We start from the raw sequence: 15,000 nt of genomic DNA, 5'->3' as shown, positions 1-15,000 counted from the left end.
CCCAGTAACAGCAACCATCAGTCCTCTGGTTCAGTCTCAGTTTATGTTTGCTAATGTTTGAGGCTAACTGATTATGAAACCCTTTTGTACTCATGCTAGCATGCTAAATGAAACTGATTACTGATTAAAGGAGCAATAAAAGTGGCCTTCTTTAGGGTCACTTAGTATCTGGAGCATCAGGAGGTACAGGTTTATTTACAGGCATGATGAGAACGTATCCCAACATACTGGGACCTGCTCCCAGTGCATACTGGTTCTCACCAGAACAGAAAAAAGACTGGGAGGTCTGGGGCAAAACTGGAAAACAAGGATACTTCCAAATGATCCCAAATTATTTGAACAGTTGTGTAAACATCAACAACTAACCAAGATAAAATGGAGTATTTTATTTTTATTAAAATTAAAAGGGTTAAACAGCTGCGATGGGATCACATGAAGCTCAGATGAAACATTTATAAAGTACAGTACACACATGCAGGTCCAACACCAGTAAAACCCTGACGTTATCTTCCTGCAGTAAAGCCACACCTTCAGGAAAGATCAGACCGAGAGGACTGCAGGTGATGGGTAACACTGACCAGCATGTGCTTATTGCTTGGACATCATGTGCTGCAGCTGTTGCCATGGGAAACAGCATCTTGACCAGCATTTGTGTGCAGATAAAAACCTCACATTTATATAAAACTGTCCTGTCTGTTTGTTAGACACAGAATCAGACCGAATCCAAACCTAAAACCACTTCCTGCTCACTGCACAGGAAATAAAAACACTGCTGCAGGAATATCAGCACAATTTACCTCTACAGTCTCTAATTAACACCTGATACTAATGTGATCGAACACAGAATATTAATGACATTTCATTTATTTACATTTATGACTGAAAATTTTACCTTCAGCTTATCATTACTTATAGGCCATTTATTCAGAGACTTTACAACCTTTAGTACATTTTCCAACATTTGTTTTTAAATAAAAGTAGTATTTTTATAAGGATTATTATGTGAATACATTATATTTTTAACTTCCTAACAGGTAGATATTCCCATTACACAGAGAAATGTGTTTAGTGAATGTTTAGGTGTTCACACCCGAAGCCTCAGGATTTAGCAATCCTCATGACTCAGCTTTATTCCACTGTTTGTTTTCTGGGTGGATTTATAACTGTTCCATACGAGACATCAGTGTGTAGTGTGTAGTGTTGTATATACTCCATCATTATGATTTAAATCATTATTAAAAAATGCAGTATCATGATTATGTGTTAAAGTATAAATGAAGAAAACTTCACTTCATCACCTCATGCTGTTGTCTTTCTAAGAAATGTTTATTTAAAGCTGCAGCAGTGTGTCTAAAGCACTGTGCCTGTTTCTCAGTGCTAATGATCCTCACATCTGCTGCCTGGACTCACACTGGACACATGAACCCTGAGTGTCGAGGGACTAGGAAAGGAGTCTGGTTTCAGAGTCATGAATAGTGCAGCACAGGCACAGCTGAGAGGCTGGAGACTGAAAGGGAAGCTCCTGTAAGAGGATGAGTTTCTGCTCTTTTATTATTAATGCATCACAGACTGCAATCAGCGCTGACCAAGAGGCCGAGAGATGATGATTCACACACAGGAGGCCTTACACAAACAATGAATTACACTCTTCATGTACACACACTCACACACACACACACACACACACACACACAAACACTCACAGTTATACATACAAAGACACAAACAAACACAGATATACATACAAAGACACACACACATACATACAAACAAACACACACACAGATATACATACAAAGACACACACACACACATACATACAAACAAACACACACACAGATATACAAACACAAACACACACAAACACACAGATATACAAACAAAGACACACACACAGATATACAAACACAAACACACAGATATACATACAAAGACACACACAAACACACAGATATACATACAAAGACACACAAACACACAGATATACATACGAAGACACACACACACAAACACACATATACATACAAAGACACACACACACAGATATACATACAAAGACACACACACACACACATATATATATCTCAGCTCTCTCTACAAACAATGACAATGGCACTGTTCTGTTCCAGAAAATGCAAATGATTGTGTTGATGGTGAACCTGCTCACCTTCAGCCCTCTGTACAGCTCATGAATGAGATTAGCTTTTCGTCTCAGGGAAGCCTCGCTCTCCACAGACCTGATGGAGACACACAACAGACCCACAAAAAAAGACAGAGTATTTATCTGGAGTAGAGTGTGTTAAAAACAGACTAGCAGGTGAACCCTTTATTTTACTTGAGATGGAACTCTAGCTGGTCTTAGGGCTTTTTCCTTTGAGTTTTGAATCATTTTTCGTAGACATCATTTAGACAACCCAGCTGTATGCTTTGCTGCACTGTGTATATACTTTATATTTACATTTTTATGCCATTTGGCAAACATTCTTATCCACAGGAGCTTACATTCATCTCATTTATACAACTGAGCAGTAGAGGGTTGAGGGCCTTGCCCAGGGGCCCCACAGTGGCAGTGTGGTGGTGCTGAACCTTCTGATCAGTTCCCCAACAGCTTACCCACTGAGCTACACTTCCCTAACTGCCCTATAGTCATACATTTTGTGTATATTAAAATGTCTTGAGTGTGGTTAGATGATGTTTTCGCCCCATTGCCCGGCCCGGTACATCTAATATGGAGGATGTTTACCCTTCTCTGAGCACTTTGTAGATGGCCTGTTTTTCTTGAGCTTCACCTCCATTAATGGAATCTGTGCTTTGACTTTGGCTCAGAAGATCAGGAGTTACCTAAAATAAAGACAAGATTTAAGAAGAAAACAGAGAAGGCTGAGTACCATGTCATGTCAGATAATGAACAGTTTTTCAGAACACTATCTTTACTGATAAAGCTATTAACTGGCTATGAGCTTCATTTCTCCAGTGGGTTTATATTTCTGTGTTATGCAGATTTGCCATTTTTACATGAATTTTGAATCACGTCAGCAGAATTTGCTTATCAGTTCTAGTCTAATGTCTGCTAAAGGAAGTGCAAGGTCATATCATAGATCATGTGACACCTGGTGATAATGTTGGCACACAATGTCCATGACTTCCTTCTACAACCTTCATAAAAGCTTACCTGTTTCTGTGATAGAGCAGGTGGCACTTCATTTGAAACAAACATCCTTGGACTTTTATTAACAGTAGGTGCCTTTGAGGCAGGAACAGCAGGCACCTTTGCTATGGAAGGAGAGCTCTGGCCAAGACTGTAGTAGTTTGTAGGTTTGGGTGAGGTAAGACTGGAGCTTGAGGTGGTGTTTACTGTAGGACCATAGGGGTTTACGGTTGGTGAGGCAGGAGGCTCTTCTTCCTTCTCCTTGCGGGCATCCAAGCTGTGTGAACGTTTTTGCTCATCAAACTGCAGAGATGCTCGAGCTTTAGAGCGCCCTCTGATCCGGCTTGGCATGGTGGAGGTGGCACTGCTGTTAAATTTACTGATAAGTTTATTAATGGGTGCTAAGGATTGTGTGTCGATGGCTTCAACTGGCTCTTCCTCAACAGCATCTGTTCCATTCACACTTCCACCAATTCCATTCTGTCGCACTGGTCGAAGACCAGCTTCATTCAGCTCTCCAAGGTCTTTCTCCTCAGGGTCTTTTAATGAAGGAGCAGATACAGAATTTTCTGTAGTCCCTCTTTCTCCATCTCCCTGACTTCCTGCTTGCCCATCACCAGGTGGCCTCTTCAAAGGGCTCCCAAATTCGACCATCTCTTCCTCTGGGGAAGCTGGTGGCCCAGCTGAGCTGTAAGGGTCTTTAGGAGTCTGAGCAATATCACGCGGCCTCGGTGGAAGGCTGTTATATGGAGATGAACGTCCAAGAATTGGGGTCTGGGGCTGGCTCTTGAGTTGTACTCCATATGAGTCACCCTTCTCTCCATCCTTCAGCACTACATAGGGCTGTCCAGAAATGCCCTGAACCCTCACTGCAACCCCATATGAAGAGGATGGAGAAGTCCCACTGCCACCAGCAGCTCCGGCTCCTCCAACACCCCGACTTCTCTCTGCATAGCCTCCACCCATATCTTCCAGGTCTTTGATGAAGCGGATCTGGACACCATAGTCCACTGGAGTCTTTCTATCTGCTGAGAGGGAATTCATTGTGGCTCACTGTGAAAGCAAGGTTGAAAATAATTAGTAATCTGTTTTGTGAGGCAGATCTTAGTAACAAGTCCTGCACAGAACCAATGTAAATGTTATATACATATATAAAGGCGTTGGACAATGAAAATGAAACGCCTTGTTTTAGACCACATTTATTAGTATGGTGTAGGTCCTCCTTTTGTGGCCACTACAGCATCAGGCAAAGGGATTTTGAGTCATTGAAAAGCTTCCTTAGGGCTTCTCCACAATGTGACGCTCTCAAATGTGGGAAACAGTGAACATGTACGCATCAGAGAACGATACACGGCACCTACACTAATTAAATCAGCATTTGGCAATGGCACCAGTGACCAAAGGTTTGGCTATACCAGTCTGTGGACCCTGTGGAGCTCTCGATGTAATCTTGATGAAAAGAGGAGAGCTGAGACAGACAGTTTTGCATTTAGTCGGGCGGCTGTGGTTTTACGTTTGTTGGGTTAGTACCTGGGCATCCATTTCAGACAGCTTCCTCTAGTGTTGACAGTTACTTCTTTGTGATTGTATGACAGCATCACCCTGTACAGCTGCACTATTTCTCTGCTATTTCAACTCACATTCTTCTGTTACTTATGGAACGTGAAATTGGTAAAAACTTAGCAACTTGTAGGTGTCCACTATCTCCATTTCCTGCCCCATTATGGCGAAATGGATGGGGGCCTTTTACTGCACCGGAGGTCCACCACCATCTCCTTGGATTTCCTGTTGTTGAGCTAAAGGTGGTTGCGGTCACATCATTTTATGAAGCAACCAAACAAGGTCTCCGTACATCTCCTTCTTATTGTCTGAGATACAGCCAACAATCAAGCAGTCGTCTGAAAACTGTCATGTTTCTGAATCAAAGCAGAAGTCAGAGGCGTAGAGGGTGAGTGAGAATGGTGACAGTTAGATAGTTCCCTGCTGTGCACCAGCTCTGACAAGCAGACCTGCAGCCTGACATACTGTGGCCTGTATTCTGTAAGCCAGGCTATGAGATCCTGGCCAGCTGCATCACACAAACCTTTTGTTCAGCCTGAGTGGATGGAAGATGTAAAAAACACTTGAGAAGAACATGATCCTTACAACGCTTTGGGGCCTGTCCAGGTGTGTGTAATTTCTGTGAAGCAGGTAGATGATGACATCCTCCAACCTTATTCTGTTAAAGCTTCCCTTCAATCTCACAACAGTCTTCAGCCCTCCTCAGCTTCTTCCTTAGCTCCTTCTGTATTCCCTTCCTCCCATGCTCAGTATCCCTTACCTTACCTTGAAGGCTCTCTTCTTCCTGTTCAGCAGGGTTTGATTGATCCATGTTGTTGAGGAAGCAGTAAACCTTCTTACTGAGAACAGCACTCTCCTCACAGAACCTGATATAATCAGTTACACACCGAGTCAGAACCTGATCATCATCCTCATGATCATCCTAAACACTAAACCCTAAACTCTGCCTCCACAAACGACTCAGTCCTCTTTGTTATGCATGTCTCCCAACAACAGGCTTATATGTGGGAATAAGCTGAATCAGACAGTGACCTGATTTGCCAAGGGAGGGAAGAGCAGTGGGACTGCATGCCTCCATAACATTGGGATACAGCAAGTCCAAGGTCTTATACCCTATGGTGTTGCAAGTTACATACTGGGTAAAGTTGGTCAGATTTCTTTAGATTTTAACATGATTAAAGCTCAACATCAGCCATGCAAATCAACCAGTGGCGGACCGTCAGGGTCAGCAAGGCCTTCTCTGCTGGCCTAAACAGCAGTGATCTGAATCACTGACTTGCATGTTAGTATATTTAATATATTTTTCCATGAATGTGTATTAAATTATTCCCAATAGTCTATTCTCTACATTTCATAGCTTTTCTCTCGGTTGCGCTGCTTCCAGTAGTGTATATTTATGATAAGAGTATTTATCCAATCATATTTCAGACAGTGGCTAACATCATGTGTCAGAATCAATAGTGCAGGCACCCGGAGCTTAAAATAAGGGGCAATGAAACTGGGGCCATCTAGCAGGCATACGATTACGTCAGCAATTTCCCGTCCTTTGATTGGATAATTGGAGTAGTCAGAGGCAGCGACCCACACAAACTAAATAAAATACATATATTTTAACTCACAATGGCTGACAGAGGAGAAGAAATCGATTTGGTCGCGGATACATTTACATTTTTAATACATTTTCAAGGGGGACTGTAATAAAATGGACTATTCCTTGTGAGGTGTGAAGTACTGTAGACTAATTTCTTTTTTACTTTGCTATTTAACGGTTGATTAGTATCTATTGCCGTGGCGTATAGAGGTGGATTAATTCAGGAAGGACACCAGTGAAGGCCTAGGTGTGAAATGCACGGCCCCCCACTGCAATCAACATGCCCTGGGTTACCCCATTTGGAGTTAACAAAGACAGCAAGTCCACCACTGGACTTACCCTTCTGTTTCTCCCTGTTTCCAAATGAGTGAGAAGCTAATTCCACTGAACAGTCAGGTATTTTCCACTGCAGCTAAATTCAGAAGTGTCAAAGAGCACAAATCGAAGCAGATTCCATCTACTGACTGCTTCTGAAATGCTCAGAAATCAACTTGGCATACGGTGCATTACATGTTTAAGGTGAATTTTATGAATGATCAACTTGCATTGCATGCATGCACATGATATTTTTCAGTCTGACCATCTTCATCACTGGTATAGCAAAGAAGGTCAGGCTACAGCATGCAAAGCAACACACACACACACACACACACACACACACACACACACACACCACCAACAGCAACAACAAAACAAGTACAAAACACATTAACAATGTTGGAATGAAGAATTCTGCATGAATTCTGCAGAAGCTCACGGCTCTGTTCTGTCTGTAACATGAACATATTCATGTGCTCATTCTAATACAGTTTTCTTTCTACAGTACAACTAACACACAGGGACCTGCACAGAAGATGCACCACCAAGCCTAATAAACAAAATATGTTGCTTTAAAAATAATATTATTATTATTATTATTAATAATAAAATATTGTTGATGTGATGATTTTTCCAAGGCATTTATGTAACATTTATGGAAGGATGTAGATTTCGGTTTTTGCTGCACCATACAGCAGGGCTGTGACCACTTTCTTACGTCAATGCACAGCAGGGATTTACATACAAATACAACTCTCTGCCTTACTGCCTTGTGAGTCCTCTTCAAACCCGACGCAGTCAGGAGTCTTAGTCAGGAGTCTCAGTAAATGTCAGGACTAAACACAAAACACTGAGTCTGCTGTTTTATGAGAATTTCCCATGCTTTGTTGAATTGTTGACTTATGTTTTTTTATGTATTAAAACCAAATTTCTGTCTTTTTCCCTGCTCAATTTTAATTTTCATGATTTTTGATGTACTCAGTTAAATAAACATATAAACACTCACTGGTAAGATTACATTACATATCAGTGTTTACTGAATTACCAGAACCACATTTTAGTGTTTTGTCTGTGTGTCTGTCTGTCTGTCTTTCCCAAATGTCTCAGGGTTTTGAAAGTAGAAGCTAAAATGAAAAGATAAAAATAGCTGTGCACATCTTTGTTATGACATTTAAATATTGTTTTTCAAAGAGTACATACAGTAGCTGGCCTGAGCACAGAGCAGGACCTGCAAACATGGTCAATAAATATGCTTTAAAATGGACAATATACAACACAAAGTTATTTATAAACATAATGCCAAGAAGTGAACAGCTGATAACTTCAACAAGACAGACCTCATGTTAAAACTATGGAACATCCAGGATATGCAGTTATTTTTTTACTCTAGATACACAATTATCAAAAGAAAATGATTTATAATCCCACTCTCTGTGTTTATAATGATTTATAATCCCACTCTCTGTGTTTATAATGATTTATAATCCCACTCTCTGTGTTTATAATGATTTATAATCCCACTCTCTGTGTTTATAATGATTTATAATCCCACTCTCTGTGTTTATAATGATTTATAATCCCACTCTCTGGTGTTACCCTGTCTGGTATAGCCTGGTTCCTCTCAAGGTTTCTTCCTCATATCATCTCAGGGAGTTTTCCTCACGACTGTCACCTCTGGCTTGCTGATTAGGGATAAATGTAAAGTTACTAAAAGTAAAAGAGACATGGCCTGAATTAAAAAGTAACTTGTAATGTTTTTCATTATCAATCTAATGATGTGTGTGTAAATAAAAAGTAAAATAAAATGACAGTGAAGATGAATAAACTGACTCCTAACTGACTCATTCACAGCTGCATCTGTTACACTGATCTAACATCATCTCTGCAGGTCAGACAGCAATGGTGAGATTTGTAGTCTACATTAACACTGTGGTCATCTCAGCTGGCCAGTTGTGTAACACTCCAGTTCTTCCACTCCAACCTTAACCTCTACACCATGTCTTCATGGAGCTCTGTGCTTTGTGTACATGAACATCATCATGCTGGAACAGGGTTCCAGTCTCTTAGTGTTAAGTGAAGAGAAAAATGTAAAGCTACAGCACACAGAGACATTCTTGTACAATTTCCAACAGTTTGGGGAAGAAGCATGTGTGTGTGTGTGTGTGTGTGTGTGATGTCCATGTATTTGCAGCTTAGCTGGCAGACACTATTTGCTCAGGCTGATGTTGGATGCTGTGAGAATTAAACAAGAGTCCAAAGCAGCAGGTGAAAATAAACCACACACAGATATCTACTTTAAAAACAGACCCCCTGTAGACTTCCCCTATTTTAAAAAGTACCAGCGCTCCCGAAAACACATAACAGGTTTCACTAATTGATCAGTAACCTCTTGGCTACCAATAAGTAACTGGCTGTAATGGACGGCTGGGTTATACTGTAACTGGCACCACCTCGGTGAGGCCCAACTGCTGGTCAGCCATTGTCATGTGCACATAGTCAGAATTCCACACATTCTCACTATACATGTTCTGCACCACGTGAGTGCGCCGAGTCGTTTCAACAAACACAAGAAACATCATTTCCCATGTCTCACTACGCAGAGGTCGTAGCCTTGATTAGAGTTCGTCATTTCAGTGCCTGAATTTTCTCTTTCTTTTGAAGGCTCATTGTGTCACCAGGTCCTGCACATGTATTCACATGAAGCTGTGTGTGTGTTTTACTTCCCTGCAAACATTACAGAAAAAATCATCCGACCTCGCCTGACCCAGAAACCACTGAGTTATTATCAGGAGGAATGTGTCCAGACAGGATCATCTGGTCTCTCCACACACACACACACACACACACACACAGACACACACACACACACACTGCAGGAGACCATTCTTCTATTCTTCTTAAAACACCATTTAATATATAACACGAGGAGTAATAAATCTAGAACATTTATCAAAGCCACACTCTACTAAACCCTGAGTTTAAAAAAAGTACTAGTAGGTTAGCTTTGGTAAAAGAAAAAATAACTACATTAACAAATATTTTTAAAAAATGAAATTAAATGAAATCAAATAAAATAAAATGTATGGTCATCAGCAAACAGGAGCTGAAATATTCCAAAAATCTTACAGATCTGATGTAAACTTCAGAACTTCAGAACGTCAGCTTCCTGTTAAGTTACAACTTTGATGGCCAGCGAGTGATGGACTGAGAAACTCCACTGAGTATATCTGCAGTATATCTGTACTAACACACTCACTAACACACACTCACTAACACACACTCACTAACACACACACACACTCACTAACACACACTCACACACTAACACACTCACACTCACTAACACACACTCACTAACACACACTCACACACTCACTAACACACACTAACACACTCACTAACACACACTCACTAACACACACTCACTAACACACTCACACTCACTAACACACTCACACTCACTAACACACTCACTAACACACACTCACTAACACACACTCACTAACACACACTCACTAACACACACTCACACACTCACTAACTCACTAACTCACACACACTAACACACTCACTAACACACTCACTAACACACTCACTAACACACTCACTAACACACTCACTAACACACTCACACTAACACACACTCACACTCACTAACACACTCACACTCACTAACACACTCACACTCACTAACACACTCACACTCACTAACACACACACTAACTCACTAACACACACACTAACTCACTAACACACACTCACTAACACACACTCACTAACACACTCACTAACACACTCTCACTAACACACTCTCACTAACACACTCTCACTAACACGCTAACACACACTCGCTAACACACTCACTAACACACTAACACACTCACTAACACACTAACACACTCACTAACACACTCACGCTAACACACTCACGCTAACACACTCACGCTAACACACTCACTAACACACTAACACACTCACTAACACACTCACTAACACACTCACTAACACACACTCGCTAACACACTCACTAACACACTAACACACTCACACACTAACACTCACTAACACACACTCACTAACACACACTCACTAACACACACTCACTAACACACACTCACTAACACACACTCACACACTAACACACACTCACTAACACACACTCACTAACACACTCACACTAACACACTAACACACACTCACACTAACACACACTCACACTAACACACACTCACACTAACACACACTCACTAACACACACTCACTAACACTCACTCACTAACACTCACTCACTAACACTCACTCACTAACACTCACTCACTAACACACACACTCACACTAACACACACTCACTAACACACACTCACTAACACACACTCACTAACACTCACTCACTAACACACACACTCGCTAACACACACTCACTAACACACTCACTAACACACTCACTAACACACTCACTAACACACTCACTAACACACACTCGCTAACACACACTCGCTAACACACACTCGCTAACACACACTCGCTAACACACACTCGCTAACACACACTCGCTAACACACACTCACTAACACACTCACTAACACACTCACTAACACACACACTCACGCTAACACACACTCACTAACACACTCACACTAACACACTCACACTAACACACTCACACTAACACACACTCACTAACACACACTCACTAACACTCACTCACTAACACTCACTCACTAACACTCACTCACTAACACTCACACTCACACTAACACACACTCACTAACACTCACTCACTAACACTCACTCACTAACACTCACTCACTAACACACACACTCACACTAACACACTCACACTAACACACTCACACTAACACACTCACACTAACACACACTCACTAACACTCACTCACTAACACACACACTCACACTAACACACACTCACTAACACACACTCACTAACACTCACTCACTAACACACACACTCACACACACTCACTAACACACACTCACTAACACTCACTCACTAACACACACACACACTAACACACACTCACTAACACACTCACTAACACACACTCACTAACACACTCACTAACACACACTCACTAACACACTCACACACTAACACACTCACACACTAACACACTCACACACTAACACACACTCACTAACACTCACTCACTAACACTCACTCACTAACACACACACTCACACTAACACACACTCACTAACACACTCACTAACACTCACTCACTAACACACACACACACTAACACACACTCACTAACACACTCACTAACACACACTCACTAACACACTCACTAACACACACTCACACACACACACTCACTAACACACACTCACACACTAACACACACACTCACACTAACACACTCACACTAACACACTCACACTAACACACTCACTAACACACTAACACACTCACTAACACACTCACTAACACACTCACTAACACACTCACTAACACACTAACACACTCACTAACACACTAACACACTCACTAACACACTCACTAACACACTCACTAACACACTCACTAACACACACACTCACTAACACACACTCACTAACACACACTCACTAACACACACTCACTAACACACACACTCACTAACACACACACTCACTAACACACACACACACTCACTAACACACACTCACTAACACACACTCACACTAACACACTCACACTAACACACTAACACACACACACTAACACTCACTAACACACACTCACTAACACACACTCACTAACACACACTCACTAACACACACTCACTAACACACTCACACACTAACACACTCACTAACACACTAACACACACACTCACTAACACACACACTAACTCACTAACACACACTCACTAACACACACTCACTAACACACTCACACACTAACACACTCACTAACACACACTCACTAACACACACTCACTAACACACTCACACACTAACACACTCACTAACACACACTCACTAACACACACTCACTAACACACACTCACTAACACACACTCACTAACACACTCACACACTAACACACTCACTAACACACTAACACACACACTCACTAACACACTCACTAACACACTAACACACACTCGCTAACACACACTCGCTAACACACTCACTAACACACTAACACACTCGCTAACACACTCGCTAACACACTCACTAACACACTAACACACTAACACACTCACTAACACACACTCACTAACACACACTCACACACTAACACACTCACTCACTAACACACTCACTCACTAACACACTCACACTAACACTCTCACACTAACACTCTCACACTAACACTCTCACACTAACACTCTCACACTAACACTCTCACACTAACACTCTCACACACACTCACTAACACACACTCACTAACACACACTCACTAACACACACTCACTAACACACACTCACTAACACACTCACACTAACACTCTCACACTAACACTCTCACACTAACACTCTCACACACACTCACTAACACACACTCACTAACACACACTCACTAACACACACTCACTAACACACACTCACTAACACACACTCACTAACACACACTCACTAACACACTCACATGCTCATTCTATCCAGTATAAAGAACTCTCTGCTGTGATTGTGAAGCTCATGTTGGACAGAACAGAATAAAAGTTTCTAAAACTCATCATGAGGTACAGAGAGCTGTGTGTCTCTGAGAGCATGACTACCAAACATCAGAACAGGAAACGGTCAGGGCTTCAGACACGCCCCCTCGCCGGTCATCCCAGTAATAGCTTCGTTGTGTTTAATTTAGTCACATTCTGATACACCGTCTGAATAAATCACACACACACATGATTAAGTTTCAGTTACATGCAAAATATATAATATTCTATATTCATATCCATACCACATCATCTCATCACTAATCACCAACATCACTGCAGGCTTGCTCATTAGGGATAAAATAATAACTTTATTAAACTTTATAATTTTTTTCCTCTGTGTTTCTATATTTCTGTAAAACTACATTGAGACATTGTCCATGTTAAAAGCGCTAAACAAATAAACTGAACTGAATTCATTGCTCTAAAGAATATATTCAGGTAATGTTTATTTTTTCCCCAATTTTATGTGCTGTTGTGTCAAATCCAGACTGTCTACAACTCCACCACAGGCAGTGTTAATTACTTAAATATACCCCAGGGGTAATGAAGTGAGAGTACTGAGAGTGGGACTACACACTGATCCCTCCTGCTGCTTCATTTCTCTGTACTGCAGCAGGTTCAGCTCTTGACACACACTTTAGTGTGAAGTGTGTGTGAAAATGTAGAGCAGTGAAATGACCATCCCCTCAGCACTCACACAGCTGTCTACATCACCTTGTAGGAAGTTTTTACTTTTCTCCAAAAAGAAAAGTATTGGCACCCTCAGGGGCTCGTGTGTCTGCCTGTCAACTCTTCTCCTCTGAGCTGAAACACCATCATCATCATCATCATCCTCACTGAGATCCTGCTGTAAACATCACACTCAGTCACGTTCGTCCAAACTGCACCTCAAAACACTGGGTGTGAATCCGCACAGCCTGACAGAGTGGCCAGATACATTTCTTTTTTTCCATTTCATTGTCTGTACCGCTTATCTGTCCTCGGGTCACGGGGAGCCTGTGCCTATCTCAGGAGTCATCGGGCATCAAGGCAGGATACACCCTGGACGGAGTGCCAGCAAAACCCACCAAGCACGGAGAGAACATGCAAACTCCACACACACACAGTGAGCGAGAGCAAGACTCGAACCCGGGACCCTGGAGGTGTGAGGCGAACGTACTAACCACTAAGCCACCGTGCCACCCATGTCCAAATAATATTTATATAATATAATCATCTGAGGAAAAGTTGTACTGTCGTTCAACAGAGTGAGGAGAAAATGAAATGTATTTGCTCTAACAAATCATCAATAATATAACTCACAACCTGTGACCCTCTCAATTAAAGCTGAACTACAAAAGTCCTGTTTTAAACAACTCTTTATTATGTAACTATGCAGTCTGGATTGTAGCTTATAGATGTCAAAATGAATAATCATTCAACTGGTCAAAGATCCTGAAAATAGTGGACAATTTTTGCAGCCCAAACTAATATATATACACTACACTCTCTCTCACTGTCTCTCTTTCTCTCTCTCTCTCTCTCTGTGTGTCTCTGTCTCACTCTCCTTTTTTTCCTGTCCATCCATCTCTCACTCTCTCTCCCTCCCTCTCTCTGTGTCCATCTCTTTGTCTCTCTCTCTCTCTCTCTCTCTGATACACACACACTTTAATTGCCTCACACTAATCCAGCAGGTTGGTGAGTATCGCTCAACACACCATTAGTTCTGAGTGTAT

General features: G+C 41.5%; 1 protein-coding gene across 2 annotated transcripts in view; it reads right to left on the bottom strand.

Annotated features, from left to right (window-relative positions):
* cgnb (cingulin b) overlaps window positions 1–15,000 on the bottom strand; it is a 55,420-nt gene that overhangs the window by 38,117 nt on the left and 2,303 nt on the right. For both annotated transcript variants that reach the window (XM_058404969.1, XM_058404970.1), the window contains exons 2-4: window positions 3,173–4,201; window positions 2,744–2,841; window positions 2,168–2,237 (exon numbers count right to left, since the gene is read on the bottom strand). In XM_058404969.1, coding sequence (XP_058260952.1) covers window positions 2,168–2,237; window positions 2,744–2,841; window positions 3,173–4,192 — 1,188 coding nt within the window. In that variant the 5' untranslated portion in view covers window positions 4,193–4,201. The remainder of the gene's footprint in view (window positions 1–2,167; window positions 2,238–2,743; window positions 2,842–3,172; window positions 4,202–15,000) is intronic.

This window comes from Hemibagrus wyckioides, linkage group LG12 (genome assembly GCF_019097595.1).
Source record: "Hemibagrus wyckioides isolate EC202008001 linkage group LG12, SWU_Hwy_1.0, whole genome shotgun sequence".
NCBI lineage: Eukaryota > Metazoa > Chordata > Actinopteri > Siluriformes > Bagridae > Hemibagrus > Hemibagrus wyckioides.
This window is presented reverse-complemented; position numbering and strand designations above follow the sequence as displayed.